The sequence below is a fragment of the Symsagittifera roscoffensis genome, chromosome 6 (assembly GCF_963678635.1).
Source record: "Symsagittifera roscoffensis chromosome 6, txSymRosc1.1, whole genome shotgun sequence".
NCBI lineage: Eukaryota > Metazoa > Xenacoelomorpha > Acoela > Convolutidae > Symsagittifera > Symsagittifera roscoffensis.
The window spans coordinates 2,835,405-2,851,603 of NC_087067.1; the positions used below are offsets into that span (position 1 = coordinate 2,835,405).

General features: G+C 41.0%; 2 protein-coding genes across 2 annotated transcripts in view; one reads left to right on the forward strand and one right to left on the reverse strand.

Annotated features, from left to right (window-relative positions):
• LOC134848127 (copine-5-like) overlaps positions 1-16,199 on the forward strand; it is a 546,303-nt gene that overhangs the window by 452,722 nt on the left and 77,382 nt on the right. The window lies entirely within an intron of this gene.
• LOC134847944 (uncharacterized) lies at positions 1,437-8,145 on the reverse strand. The gene is made up of 4 exons (XM_063865243.1): positions 7,792-8,145; positions 4,822-4,973; positions 4,561-4,721; positions 1,437-2,443 (listed from the first exon to the last, which is right to left on the reverse strand). Exons 1-4 carry the CDS (start codon positions 8,112-8,114, stop codon positions 1,532-1,534), a joined length of 1,548 nt encoding a protein of 515 aa, XP_063721313.1. The 5' UTR covers positions 8,115-8,145; the 3' UTR covers positions 1,437-1,531.

Here is a 16,199-nt window from a genome sequence, read left to right on the forward strand (position 1 = left end):
ACGCATTAGCAGTAACAGTCATTTCGGAAAAAATATACGAACTAACAAGACTCAGTTTATAGAGCGGTCGCATTTTACCTAGTATACGAAAAAGTTCAATAAAACATCCAAACCTGTCCAGGTTTGAAACCTCTTATTTTGTTGCTGGTCACCTTCGCTTACCTCTACGCTACAGATCCATGATCCTTTGAAGCTTAAGTGCCATTTGTAATATAATAGTCTGTGTTAATATCCTTAGCATTGGCTGTACTTAATAGCTGGTCCAAAACGAACAGTCTCAAAATGAACACATTTTGTCGCAACAATTGCATTGCAACAATATTTGCAACTTAGCTTGGAAATAATAGTCTGTGTTAATATCCTTAGCATTGGCTGTACTTAATAGCTGGTCCAAAACGAACAGTCTCAAAATGAACACATTTTGTCGCAGCAATTTCGAAATAATTCGATCATGTTTTTCATGAACTTTTACTTAATATTCCAATTTGAGAAAACTGGATCAATGGTAAATTTTGACACAGAGGCGAAGTTGCACTTCGCATACACAAGCACAAATATGACCGATAACGATACTGGGAAAAACTGAATGAGTAAAACTTTGTGTACACAAAGTTTCTTAAATGACGCACGCCAATTAAGAGTCTACAAAACTACTAAGTGACGCAAGCAAATTATGACGCATTAGCAGTACCAGTCATTTTGGAAAAAATATACCAACTAACAAGCCTCAGTTTATAGAGCGGTCGCATTTTACCTAGTATACGAAAAAGTTCAATAAAACATCCAACCCTGTCCAGGTTTGAAACCTCTTGTTTTGTTGCTGGTCACCTTCGCTTACCTCTACGCTACAGATGCATCATCCTTTGAAGCTTAAGTGCCATTTGTAATATAATAGTCTGTGTTAATATCATTAGCATTGGCTGTACTTAATAGCTGGTCCAAAACGAACAGTCTCAAAATGAACACATTTTGTCGCAACAATTGCATTGCAACAATATTTGCTACTTAGCTTGGAAAAAAATTCATACTATAACACAAGCTATGCTTGTGTAAAGTGTAAAAACAAAATGCAATTTCGAAATAATTCGATCATGTTTTTCGTGAACTTTTACAGTTCGATAGTGGGTTTGTCTGTCTTTTAACAATGGAAATTGAAATAAATTAGGAAGAAGTCAAAGTCAAATGCGTAAAATCTAATTTGAGCTTGAACAAATGCAGGACTTTTTCTTGAAATTCTTGAAAAAACTAAAAACACTAAGACCTATAAAAGAGTCTTATTTATGTTCATTATGCTTAATTCCAAATATTTTAACAAATCACAAATTTTATCATAGTTTTGAGTAAATTGTAAAATTGACTTTTTCAGATTATGATCCTCTTTTCCTAAAACCTTCAAGATTTAAAGAAAACTTTAAAATCAATTGAAATCAGGTCAAACCAAGCCACAAATATTAAAATATCCTTTTGCTATCGCAAAAGAAACAATCATCAAGCAAATCACAAAATTACAGTAATTGTTTTACAAAATTAATCAGTCACATTCAATGTTCTGTTTTACCTCAGAATTTTCGTATTCATGACATTCATCGGTAATTCTTTCGAGTGCCTCGCTCAATTTTTCACCCAATTGCTGCTCATCAATCGGCTCTAAATGAGTAAACCCGGAGACATTTGCTGGCGTGTCGTCAGCAGCTGGCGAGGCTGGCGTGAACTGTTTATAAGCCAGCGGGTTGTAGGACCTCACAATCGGAGTCATCTCTAGCTTTTCTTGGCCCTCTTGAGGTAAACGGGCAATATTTTCGACAGCATCGGCCGATTCAGTTTTGACTATCATTTCCTCTGGCGAAATCTCGCTTGATTTATTTTGTGAGGAGTTTTCTGGCCCCGCCCAAGCAGCCATAGTTGAATCACTGTAGTTGAAAGATGATCCTCCGCTATTTAATTTATCTTTTAGAGGTACAACTGGCGTCGCTGGGCCCATATCTTTTTGCATATTTTCAAAAACATCACGAGCAATTTCACTTAGAGTGTCTCTAAAATTTTGAGATTGAAAAAAGGTGTTCAGGCTTTCTTTTACAGTGTCTTTTATAATTTGCTTCATATTAGCTTTCAGGTCAAGAACCTCATGATAAATTTCGTCTGTCGATATTTCATTGGTAATAGGTGGGATGACAAACTGAGACTCAACAGGAACCACCGAAAGAGTTCCTACACGCTTCAAGGACTCGTTTTTGAATTTGCTAATCGGGTTTTCATTTTCCTTCTCTTTGTTTAGGCTCACTTTACCCTCTGTCGTCAGTCCCAGACTCTTAGTTGCCTTTCTTTCTTTGATGCTTTTAGTGATGGCAAACTTCTTCGCTCCATAAGAAGAATCCGATGCGACTGAATGATCACTCGGCAAACCCGAAGCAACTGTTGCGGACGATACCCTGTCCACTGGTACCTGAAAAACGAACAGAGTCAATTAATTCAACGAAACAGAAAAAAATGTTCCGCAATATTTTTTTGCACAAGCGTAAGGACCAACATACGCGCTGTTCAGCTCGTCACGGAGAACCGCTCTTGTGTCCATACTTCAGAACTACATGCAATTTTTTTGGTTATCTCTCTGGGCTAGGTAAGATTGCCTCAAGCAACGCGCGCAGATCATGGTGGGCCTCGATCATCCGACCTTTCAATTAAGAAGCGGAGACGTCACCGACTCACCGCCTTTTTTCAAATTATGAGCATCAAAGAAAATAATATATCAAAGAAAATAATATAATATAAAACTCTTTTATGATAGTTTTCAAAAAACTAACCAAAATTGAAAAAAGGGCCCATATTTGAGAAAAACATTGTTTCATAAAATTAGCCTGAGAAAACTTATCAAACTTTAAGCCCAGGGTTAAAATAATTTTAACAGACATCGGCGTAAACACAAGCGAGAACTCGGCAAAAAGCAGCCCTTGAACATTCAACAAGAAAAAATAGAAATAAACCTCGAAATAGCATAAATTCGGCTAGGTCTAGGATTCGATCTGCCACCTACTGCAATCAAGAGATTTTGAATCCCACGCACTAACCACTCAGCCACGCACGCTTAACCTCCAACAAACACTAGTCACAAACAGCAGCTACATATGCTAATAAATTGCCAATGCCATTCAGCAAAAGTAGCACCAAATACAAAAAGACACAATTTAGCAAGTAGTAATTTGTAATATAATAAACTGAAGGCATCCACACTAAATTTGCGTGTATCAAATCGCAAAGCATAAAGCCACATTATGTCTAAATTATGCATTTCGAAAAATTGCGAGAAATATTGTGTTAGAAAATTTCTGAAATCAAATTTTTTGTTTAAGTTGTTTAAAACAATTAGCTTTTTTTCGGTTCATTTGATGAATTAAAAAAGCATCAACTGTGTTCACTTATTACTATTCCAATGTCAGAGCACAAGCATTCGAATGTCAAAGCACAAGCTGTAATCGTGCTCCAAAAAGTGGCACTAATATTTGCGACTTTGGTTAGAAACAAAAGATGGTTCTTAATAATACACTTAGCTGTAATCGTGCTTTGGTTAGAAACAAAAGATGGTTCTTAATAATACACTTAGCTGTAATCGTGCTCCAAAAAGTGGCACTAATATTTGCGACTTTGGTTAGAAACAAAAGATGGTTCTTAATAATACACTTAGCTGACCAAGTGTGATCAAGGAGCGTTATTTGTTTTCAAATTAGCAAATTAAATTGAAAAAAAATATATTGAGAAACAAGGATAGCCGGTTGTTCTTAAAAATTACATACAAAAAAATTTTTTATTATTTAATTTCATTTTTTGTGCGTAGTTTGATGAAAAGATTTGAACGAGAGACTAGATATTGAGCATTTCCAATATTCGTAAAAAAGGCAAAATGCAAAAAATTTCACAACAATCTATTTTTTTGCAGAAGTTTTGAAATTTTTTCATTCCCAAGAGGGCGCTAAAAAACGTTGACAACAATTTACTCTAGGATCTAGGATTTTCTCGAGGAGGGGCGAATTTTCGAAAGTTTGAAAAATTTGTCGACCTTTTTTTAGGTCGATCAAATTGATTTTTCGAGCTCTCCCAAAGCACTAAAAAGACCCTGTTTCGGCCAAATTTAGGTTCCGACAGCCACAAATGGATATCTCAAAATAGTACAAAGGGGGAACTTGAAATTGGTTTTTCTCGACATTGAGAAATTTTACGACTGAAACGGCTTTATTAGATATCACTCAACTCAGTCCGATGATTATTTGTGATACCTGATTTTGCATGGGAAACAAAAAAAACTAAAACACATCCGAATACAAAGTTCCATCTTATTTCCAATGGCAGAACAGCCAGAAATCAAATCACTCATCGATACCATAAGTTCTAGCTTGAAATTTTTAGACTACTACCTTATTTAAAAAAAAAACGAAAAACAGTAGGACTTACATAGTTAAAAATCAATTCATTCATTGAAACTTTCTGATAAAAAATGCCCCCATTCAAATAACCAAGTGAATGATCACTTCCTTTTTCCCTCGCAAGCGTAATCAAAACCCAACTCACAATTGTGGCGTCTTGGCTCAGTTGGCTGAAACGAGCTCTAAGGGCGTCGGATTCTTGGCTATCAGAGGCGCACTGTTGCAATGCCTCACAGCAAACTCTTTCCTCAAAGTTCTTGAAAGCCGCCTTTACTGAATCTTTGTTTTCCAGGGGCAAGCTCAATGCTGAAACAAAAATAATTCTCATCCAAGCATTTGGGAAACAAAGAAGTTTTCGTTAAGTGAATCAAAGTCAAATCCAAATTAATGGCAAAAGATTTCTAGCCTTTTTCGAAAATTTTTCTGGTTACTTTCACGTCGCCTGTTTGTTCCACAAGCTGTGCCCACCGCGTCCAAAATGAAGAAACCTTGATACACTTTCGCTTGGAATACATGTCATCGAAAACCTGCCGAGGCTTTTTCTCCAGAAGAGCTGACCTTAAACATAGAAAACACAATTAGTATAATTCAGAACTGTTCGAAAGAGTTGAATGGAACCATGAACATCAAGCAGGACGTGTTTTTGCTATCAAAGAAGGTACGAGGGGTCCAGATGTGGCGTATTTTTATGGGACTTGTAATTATAGCACTTGTATAGCCCTTGTATTGTGCCGAATAGTTTTTATATTAGTTTAGCTACAAAGATTTTATATATATGCTTAATTTCGATCGTCTTCTCTACTTTACTGGAGAAAAGGCCCGAATTTGACAAATTTTTTTGCAATGCTGCTTGTGATCGAAACATACTGTGCTACTTGCATAGCAACCAGTCGCTCTTGATGTTCAAAAAACTTTAAAAACAGCGTTTTGTGTTAGAGGCCTTCCTCTTGCCAGGTACCATGTGATGACAATAATAAAACAGAATTTAGGGTAGCATCCCAGGTTCACTTGAGTTTATGTCGGTTTCTGCAGTTTTGACATATACAATTCAGTCTCCAAGAGCAAATGTCCTCGAGGACATGCATTTCATGGTACCGGGATAGTGGTAAAAGTGAAAGTTTTTTAACCTTTCTTTATAATTCAAACTTTTAGTGCCAAGGATCCACTTTGAAGCTTTTTCCTGAATGCTTTCGATCATCCTCAAGTATAATTTACCGGCCTCTACAAAATTGCACCGTATGAGACGATTGGGACAACTTAGCTAGTAGAAAATCTTTTTGGCATGCCAATTTGTACCGTAAACGATGTTTCGTTTTTTAGTTAAAAAAAGCTTCAACTGGTTTCTCGGATCTTCTATCCGCGTTTGCTGACCAATTCATATACTTAGACACAATTATACCGAGGTCCTTTTCCTCCTCTGTTTGTTCGTGAGTTTTTTTAGCGAGATAATTGCATTTCCTTTCAGGTTCAGATTTTTACATTTTTTTGATGATCAGCGTCATCAAGTTCTGGCTACACCATTTCCCTATTTTGGCCGCGTCAATTTGCGGAGTGATCATGTTCGAACCAACAACCTTATAATCGGCAGCATAACCGCAGCATTAACATGACACATTCCAGGAGATCGTTAATAAATGAAAAACAAGACCTAGAACAGAAGCTTGTGGAACTCCGCATGAGCTCGCGTTCTCAAGAAATTGAATTGCCACTTTTTCCCTCTTTTTGTGATCTTTAAGGTAGGTTTTGAGTAAATCCAATACTCCTCTAGCAACACCATCGTTTGGCAATTTCTCTAATATTTTCTCATGGCTTACTTTGTCAAACGCTTTTTCGAAGTCAACGTAGAGAGCCGTCAGTATTGGAAGCTCGAAATTGCCTAACACTCCATTCCAATCATTTTTGTCATTATAACTTTATATTTAGTGAACCCATTCTGATATTTTCAGATTTAAACCCAATTGCTGAATAATTATCAAAAGTTAAGGTTTCGAGAACTTATGATATGCAAGCTGAAATCGCGAGACGGTAATTGGAAATGTTTTGTTTATCTCCATCTTAAAACGGGGTAGAATGTCGTAGGAGGTCAAAATATAAAACATTGAATTCCTTCCAGCCGTAATTTGGATGGTTTAAAAAAATCCCAGAAACTTTCTTGGGGTCGAGAAAAACTTCCGGGTGCTTGAAGGTTTTTTTTCATAGGCAAACAGTGAAAAAAAATCTCTAAGAACTTGAAATTATCTAAGAACTTACCGGAATTTAAGCGCAAGAAAAGCAAGTTTTTTACATAGAGGCGAAACTACGCTCCACAAACACTAGCCAGAACACGACAAAAAGCAGCTCTAGAAAGAGCAATAGGTAAAAATAAACATAAGCCTTGTAATAGCAAAAATTCGGCTAGGACTAGGGTTCGATCTGCGACCTACTGCAATGAAGAGATTTTAAGACTCATGCACCAACCACTCTGCTACGTACGCTTGACCACCTACAAACAGTAATCACGAACAAAGCAGCTACATATGCTAATAAATTGCCAATGCGATTCAGCAAAAAAAGGCAACAAGTACAAATAGACACAAATCTGCAAGTAATAATTTGGCATAAAACACACTGAAGGTATCAACACTAATTATGCATGTAATAATTTGGAAAGCACAAAAGCACATTATCTATAAATAATGCATTTCAAAAAATTGCGAGAAGTTTTGAGTTAGAAAATTTCTGAAATCGAGTTTTTATGATTCTTAAGTTGTTTGAAACAAATTGCTTTTTCGGTTTATTTGATAAATCAAAAAAGCATCAACTGTGTTCACTTATTTCTATTCGAATGTCAAAGTACATGCTATCAAAAAGCTGCCCCAAAAATGTCACCAATATTTGCGACTTAGAAAAAGAAAAGGTTCTTAACAATACACAAAGCTGACGCTAGTGTGAAGAGAAAAGTGATTCAAAATGCAGTAATGCTCGAAATATATCGAAATGCTACCATGTAGTTGTAGCATAGGCTTTTGGACAGAGCCCATGTGTTTTTATTTCATCCCTCAGTTACCAATTAATACGAGTGTTTTCATATGGTTGCAGTTTCCACATACTCCAAATATGCCCGTTTGTTGTTAAAAATTCAGATTTGAAGAAATGATTCAGGTATCTGTTAGACAATTTGCATGCCTAAAAAACTTCCGATTTGAAAATGCTTGCTAGTCGCCAGTGTTAGAACATTAAAATAAACTGATCATGGATAATTGAAGAAAAGGAAACGAAGCTGGTGCATATTTTCTCTTGAATTGTTTAGGTGCATATTTTCTCTAGAATTGTTTAAAAACTTTGAAAAACTACAAATTACAAAAAATTATGAACGATAATAGAAACAACATCTAACCGATAAGCGATTGTTACGACATCAGCGCTATTCTCGAGAGCTGTTTCAGAAAGGACGTCTGTCAGTGCTCTCTTGTAGAGACTACATGCTTCTTTTGTATTGCTAGGACGTGACTGGTCAAACCAATCTAGATATCTCAGCCAAACTTTCACACGGGCATTAGGATTTGAACAGACACGCAAGAGCTCGGATTCAAACTTTCTGACGTCTTCATTAGACAATAATCCTTTCGATGCCGACGCTGCCATTGCTATATCCCTGCCCTGGGGTAAAGGCCGATAATTTTCAATGTCTCCCATAAAATCACTGGCATTTGATGTCATTTTGACTCTCGCCTCTACAGAACACTGAAAAAGAAGTGATTTATTGCACAACGCGCTTTAAAATGAGCTGATCTTAATAGATTCTAAAGATGCCGTAGACTACATGTTTTATAATTTCTAGGTCCTCGTTTAGATCACCAAAGCTCCCATTTAAAAATCAGAAAAAAAAGTTTTTAAACGTAGTTTCTAAGTTTTGCCACTGAATTGATTTTTCTGATAAGTCCATTTCAAAGAGAAACTTAGTGGCTAATCTGAAGAAAAAAGTTTTAAAGTTTCCTTTTGTTTTCATCCAAAAATAATTTCAGCCTATATGCTTGTTTTCATCCAAAATAATTTCAGGCTATAGACTATAACGCAATAGACAGTAAAGGCCGTGACACAAAACAAAGATATGCCACGGGGGATGAGAAAAGAAACTCTCTAGAGATAAACTACGAGAGGGCAGCTGCAGAGGTGATCAACAAAGTAAAGCAAGACTTGGCGACGAAAGAAATCGAACAACGGCTTAAACAGGAGATAGAAAAACAGAAGTTCAATGAGACGCTCTGTATGACAATACCAGAACCAGAGACCGAAGAGAACTCGATGGGCAAGGGCAACTGCAACACCTTGAAAATGGTAACTGGAAAACCATTTGGCATCACGAAAATTGGGGCAAGAATCATATCAATAATCACAGTGGGTGGTCACGAAGCAACAAGAAACCTGAGCGGCCCGAGTGATCAGACAGTGATGCACATAGATGTATAATTAGATGTCTTATTTAGAAATTTTGCAGAAAACAACTTGTGTATATGGAGAATTTTTTGCTGGTGTGGAAACTGCAACCCACCGGGAAAAATTACGAACTTATAAACGAGGGTTCAAAACCCATGGAGAAATCCTAAAGCCTACCCTACTACTACTACTACTACTACTACTACTACTACTTGAATCCAAAAAGCCTACAAACTCCTTCTAGAGCTTTGAGGGCATTACTCACGAGAGGTGGTAGCAAATCAGTTCGCATGGACAACAGATACACGGAAGCCTATGGACCACATGAGGTCATGTTGAATACAGATGGTATAGACATCTACACAAATGTAACATTCGCCCGGAAGATACATATCGACGAAAAAAAAGATAGGCTCTAAGACGACTGGCCAACGCCTAAACAGAGCTCTACATGCTTTTCACCGACTCTATCAAGCCAGTTCTTTTGGTGGTCTTTTCAACATCGGGTCGACAAAAACGTTACTGTTCTCCGGCATCGACCAGAACGCTCAAATTAACTTAATTACATGCAGGAATATTGAGCTCATGGCTGGGTCTCAGCATCCCCAGACCACGAGGTCACTCCTAAAATTAGGGCTACTACCACTTATTATATTACTATTGTTTTTGTTCAGTAGATAAAAATCATCATCTCCATCGAAGATGGATCAACCCTTTCCCCCAACTCCTAGCTTCTCATCCTCGTAAAATGAATTCAGATGTTAATTAAATTCAAATCAGAGCACAGTAGGGAAGCTAAAAGTTTATGTAAAACAGTTTCAGTCCAAATCCCGAGACCCCTCCGGATTCCCGAAACCGGGGAAATAAGACCTCTATTTTCCTTCCGGAAGGCTGTCTTCCACCCTTCACCGTTGATCGCAACGGCCTTGCAACTATTGTAGCGGTACAATCGTTGCAACTCCGAGCGGTCTCTGCTATTCCTGCATTTTTCTGATTCCGATTCTCTTTTTTTCCGTTGTTGTCGTCGTCGCAACTATCGTTGTTGTGTGTCTATTTCGGTTTTTCTCCAAAATGGCTGTTTTTGACGTTTCTTAGAATTATTACGTCATCAATTCGAATTTTTAAAATTTAGGAATTTCCGAATCCTTCAGCCTTCACGATCTGTCCAATTGTCCGAATAACGCTCTTATTCTTTCAAAACCGCCAATTCGGAAGGTTCGCTGCTAAAAACTCGAAATTGCTGCATCTGCATTTTTGTCCATTCTGGTCGAATGTCACATACTCCCCGGATAGCCCGGTCAATGTCCCCATTGAGTCTCGCAATATTCGTAAAATTGGTACAGTGTCATCGAACAGAATTTACAAAATGCACGAAATTACTTTTATCTACGTCATATCGACTCACTGCAGAATATAAATGGCATCATACCACATCGCTATAGCCTTCTAAATTTTTTCACTATTCTGCACTTTGAGGATATGACCTAAGATAAAACATATTTTCTGACTTCCAACGTCATTGCCCTGATTTAAAACTTTTCCTTCTAGGTTTTTAAAAGGTGTTAGTTTGCAGGACAGTCCTGCCAACCAGCATGCAAAAATTATTCTACTATGCTTCTTCCCTTCGGAAATTTTAGATGTTATTGTCCTGAATATTAAAATTAAGGAACTCTGTGGTTAGAAAAAACAATGAAACAATCTCCCTCTTCAAGAGATAACCCAAGCCTTTCATGTCACCACAAAGTGATCAGTTCTCCTAGCTGATTAAAAACAGCCATGCAGGCTGCAATATTTAAATATACTCTTTACTCAAGCCTTTCTAAATAGATAGTAAGTGTCTCTAAAGCCACTAACTAAAATCAAAATGCAAATTTATAAATGCAACAAATTCTTTAATGTTCAGAACTCAACTAAATGTTTCAGTTTTCAATTACAACTTGGTTGCTTAGTTTTTCACTTAAGTTTTCTCACACACATAAAACAGTTCTGATTTTCAACTCCTTCTCTTTTGTCATCTCTATGTTTCTTCTTTTTTCGTCGTTTAGAAGTTCTAAAATTTCTAAATTCTTCTAATTTTCTTTCCTTTTGCATCTTGTTTTTCGGCCATTTGTCAATGCTCCATCTCCTCCTCCTGCGATATTGACTCTGCACTTTCAGTTTCTGTGTCTTGCAACACATCGTTAGCTATTCTGACGCTGTTGGAAGCAGTCCTCCAACACTTCTGCTCTTCTACCCTCTGTTTACAACAAGGTAGGGGATCCACGTTAGATTCTCTGTTCCTGCAGAAGCTATTGTGGAGACACAACGTCTTGTTTCTCTCCAAATCTTCCTTCGTCTTTCCTGCTCTCCTCGGTATCATTTTGCTGCCTAATTTCATCTTCATCTCATTGATCTCATCAATCACTAGTTTCGATCGCATCATTCCTTTCCTGGTCCTTGACAGATACACCACCTCTTCTTTATCCTCCTGCGGTGTCATCTTGATGGGAGAGTTCACCTCACTTTCGTCAGTGGCTGAGTCAATCAACAACTCACTCAATCTCCCTTCACATTCATCAAGTTTCTCGAGAACTTCCCTCATCAATGGTCGGTTGAGACCCACTTTCAAAATGGACTGGGTCCCATAGCTCTGAACTACTGTCCAGACTTCTTCCATGAACGCCGCTTTGTCCAATTTACATCCCGTCCTATTCTCGTGGTCTCGGTGATGCACTTCCCACTCTTCTTCGGGCAACGTTCCCAAGAAAGGTACTCTGGCAGCGCCTTCTATTCTTCTTCTCCTCGGTGATTCCATGAGGAGTCTTTGTTCGTTACCTTTCGAATTGCCCGGAGAGCTGCTCTCCGGCGAATTCCGTTTCATTTCCATAAAGGCCGATGGAGGTTCCAGTGTCGAAGTGCCTTCGTCTGCTGGCTCAGCCGCTTCCAACGTATCCGCATTATTCTCAATGTCACTGAGGAAATTGAAATCCAGGCTGGATATTCCTCCCGTCAATGCCCTGTCGTCTTCCCTATCTGCTCGATCGTTACCTTGTTGCATAGGTTCCTCTGTTCGACGGCTTCCTCCCTGCCCATCATCTCCGTCTGATGTATCTTTTTTTCGAGCTTGAGGGTCCTCGCTTTCCTGTCTCGGCCCGTTCCGGAAATTTTGGTATGATCAGTATGCCAGCCGATTCATCTTCCTCCTCTCCATGGACCACTTTGATCTCCTCACAGCCGAAGGGTGCCAGGAAGGTTCTCATCTGCAGCGTTCCTCCTACCGTCAACTCCGGTTTCACACTAGTCAGGATCAAGGAGGCCTCAGGCAGTTCGGTTCTGCCTCTCATCTTCATAGGCGCTAAGTCTAACCTCGCCCATTCCTCATCAAACCCTCCAGGCTTGGTGGCGTTGCTTATCAAACCCTCCAGTCGCGGCGTTGCTTATTCGTCTCCTTGTCGCTTGATCCGTTTAGGCAAATCGTGTGTATTGCAACACGGCGGCATTCCTCCCCACAAAGTATGGATCCATCGTTCCCACGAATTTCTCTATCCACCTTTCATTGGTTTCAAATGCTCTTAGTCTAGGAGTTTGTACTACGGAGACTGCTCCAACCAACATCCTTCTTATCAGAGGGAATTCAGGGATTTCTTCTGGCAGCTTCTCGTAATCATTTCTACAATAATCACCCAATCTTTCGTCTCTTCTCTCACCTTGTGATATGCTGCAGTGAGACGAGGAATTCTGGTCATTTCACCATTCGTCTTATCATAGAGCCTTAGATTCCAGAGCTTCGGAAACACCTCGATGTGCCCTCTCTCTACTTCGCCCATGCGATCACGGAAATGATCGTCAAAATTGATGACTGTAATTTCTGGCTCTGATATTTTCGCAAAAAACAGATTTTCGCTCATGAGCTCCCGCAACACGTGCTGCTCACACCAGTTCAGCGCACTACCGTCCACTGCTGATATAAGGTTCAGGTGCAGCACCGACCTCCTGTATGCTTCCACCTTGACATCAGGGATCGCAAACGTGACTGCAGGTCCATAAATCACTGTCACAAACTCTGTGGCTCCTCTGATCAACGCTAAGGGATCGGTCCTCATAGCCAAGCTTAGATCAGTTAGTAGAGGCATGCCCCCAACATGTCGCCTCACGTCTTCCTCCCTCTCGATCGTCGCATCTTCTCCTGTTCCAAAGCTATTCTGATGCAGGAGGTACTGGATAAGAGTATGTCTCAGATCTCTTATCCGTGGCTTTCTTCTCATCAAATTTCTGCACATTCTCTATCATCTGTTCTGGGTAACGTGTCAGTTTCATTAGTCCTCCCAAGTTTCCATGGGTAATCGCAATCAGTGTTAGAATCCCATCTAACCGCAAGTTCTGGATTCCTTCGGTGAGCAGTATCACCGGTCCCTTCACGAAGCTCTCTGCTTCAAACGTCACGAACAAGGCTAGTAGTTCCACAATCGACACTTCCACTACTGCTTGGAGGATTTCCTTTATCAAGTAACGAGAGAGTTTCGGGTAGACTCCTGCCAAGAAGGACGCGGTCCATCCGGCTCCCAGCCCTTCCAGCATGCTATCAGTCCGTTCGAAGCCTTCTTCTCCTTTCGCCTTCTCAGTCCAGAAAGTTTCCAGGGTAACTTGGCACAGTCTGTTTACGAATTCAGCTGTCTTTTCTTCAGCATTCTCCGCCAGGTTCACCTCCTTTAACAAGTAGGCATGGATCTTCTTGATAATAACTGGGCCTTGCTCAAAAGCATCCGCACCCAATGCCGCTACTCGAGGAGTTAGATGTAGCCACTGATTAGCCTCTGGTTTGGTTCTCAAAACCATTGCCTCCAAGTGAGCTCTAGTCTCCCGTGAATTTTTCCTTCTCTCTCTTTCTGCTGCCGATTCCATCCCTCGGAACCATAAGGCGTTCGACATCGCTATAATCACTCGATGGTCGTCGCCTATTCCTGGTTTCAGTTTGAGCTGTCGACTGAAGTTGGACAGTTCCAATCCCAGCACCTCGTCCCGCACCAACATGTGTAGCGCATGGTCCTTGAATCCTCTCAACGCGTTTGAGATGTCCGACCACACCGCAGGTAGCTCAGCCCTAAGTGGTCTCAGGTTCTCCATCTCTATCATGCGAATTGGGGCCGATATGAGTACATCATATTTCCCTTCCGAAATCAAGGCCACGATCGCATAAACGAATTTCAGTCCATCCGGGAGAAATGCATACCCGGGAGATAGCGCGAACACTACTCTCGGTGTCGTCTTGGTGAAGGACCCCTCCTTCATTGCATCCACCACTTCACCCATTGACTCGAGGTTGTCTTTTATTGCTGGCCATACGGCGTTTTCTGCCATTGTGGGCTCTCTGATTTTGCTCAGGAAACCTCTACTGTGTAGATGGTCGTTGATGCCAGCAAACACGACCGTGATCGGGTTCATATCTGTTTGTCTTTGCACTCCGATAGCCATTGACACGGATTGCAGTAGGTCCAGATCGACAGCTGCCAACATAATGACGTCCGGCCAAAACAGGGACTTAGAAGTGTGTACGAATTCTGAATTCGCTACTATCATAATCTTGGCCTTCCTCATTTCTGCTTTGTCGTACGCGGCGAAGATGGTCTCATCTTTCTTTATCGCTTTCAATTCGCCGTATCTTTGGGCATCACCTTCCTGATTCACTTGCTTCGGGTATGCTCTTTCTTTCGCATGAACTGGAGGTGTCTTCAGCTGCCTGAACATCTTCACATGTTACCCAATCGGCGCCCTCGTTATCAGAAATCTTCCAGGTCTCTCTTCTCGATTCCCTTCATCGTGATTTAATTTTACGTCTTGTAACGGCCGGGCTACTTCCAACTCATCCAATCGCTCTTGGAAGACTCTGTTCAACCAAGCCTGTCCTTCTGTATTATCGAAGTGGATGCCGTCCGTAATCAGTCTGGCCTGATCCATAGCTCTCAACTCATGTTCGATGTCCATGAGGATCATCCTTCCGGCATTCCGACTTGCGAGGTTCCTTAGAATGTTATTCCACCTGACTACTCCTTCGTTGTGCCTTCTCCCTGTTGCAGTTAAACTCCTTGCTTTCATTGGCACAGTGCAAACGGTCCGTACCGCGCAGTTGAACTTCTGCCAGAAAGTGGTAAACAAGCACACCATCATTGACTCCCATAGTGGCTCCTCCTCATCCGAGCTTCTGAGATGTTATTTGTCCCAACTAGGATCATTACATTAGGGATCCTTCCTGGGTTCATCAATTCCACCATCCGAAATAACTGGGCTATGGTCGCGCCTCCGAAGGCCATCACCGCGGTGACCCAAGAGGTCCTCAAGTTCGAGAGCACTCTAACTAAGCTATCTCCCAGTATCAGATGCGATGTCCCTAGCGGTGGTTGTTGCAGGTTCACTGCCGGGTTCCAGGTCGCTCGATTGAAGCAAGCTCTCGGATCCGCCTCTGGAACTCTCGTGAAGTTATATTTTAACTGATTGTTCTTCTGTACATCTATTACACGTGAAATTTTCTTCGCCGGCATCTTTCGTATCTTCCTCTCTGGGACCTTAGAGCTCCCCATTGGTGGCGTTGTGTCGCTAACTCCCTGTCTGGTCATCACGCTTTGGGAGAGTCGTACTCTGCCCGTATCGTTGATCGTTCCATAGGTTGCGGTCACCCCGGAACCTGGCGCATTCGTGTTGGCGACTAGTCGTCCAGCTGTCTCTATCAGCTTCCTCATCGTTTGTTCCACGACTGGGTCACCCAAGGTGTCACTCGGGACCGGGATCGTCACTCGACCTATTGTTGTCGGGAGTCTCGTTTCCGTTGTCTGACTCATCTCTCGAGGCGTCAAGAGCTCCATCGGGGACTGCCCACGAGGAATAGTCCTTGCAGGTGTCACTTTTTCCACGGCTGTAGTCAATGCCACGCGTTCCGATCGCTCCTTGTAGTCCCGCCTCAAGCGCTCAATTTCTTCACCCTGCTTCTTGTAGCAGTCTTCAAACAATTTCTTCCACATGTCTCTGTCGTCCTCCGTAATGAGCATGGTCTTAGTCACTTCATCCAGCTCCTTCCTGGTCCTTTCCAGCTCGTGCTTCATCCCATCTAGATCTTGCATGGTTCGGTTCGTTTGAACCCCTTGTTCTACTTTCGCCCTCTTTGGTGGCACAGCTACTCTCAGTGGTGAACCAGACGAGGCAGCCTCGCTGTTCATTTCTCGATGCATTCTCGTCAGCCCAGTCTTGGGTTTGGAGGGCAAAGGCATTTCACCTGGTTGATAAGTCCTAGAACTTCCCAATCCAGGCTCATTCGCCAAGTCACTCCCTGAGAGAGCCCCGTTTCTCCACCTCATTACTCTCATGTTCGGGCGGTCTAGTACTCCTCTTTCTCCGTAT

Bases quoted from the DNA above. Each gene is read 5' to 3' on its own strand.
- LOC134847944 (XM_063865243.1), bottom strand. From the start codon at position 8,114: ATGACATCAAATGCCAGTGATTTTATGGGAGACATTGAAAATTATCGG. The intron at 4,974-7,791 runs GTTAGATGTTGT...TCTATGTTTAAG, and splicing joins GTCGTAACAATCGCTTATCG to GTCAGCTCTTCTGGAGAAAA. The intron at 4,722-4,821 runs GCTAGAAATCTT...TTTTTGTTTCAG, and splicing joins CAGAAAAATTTTCGAAAAAG to CATTGAGCTTGCCCCTGGAA.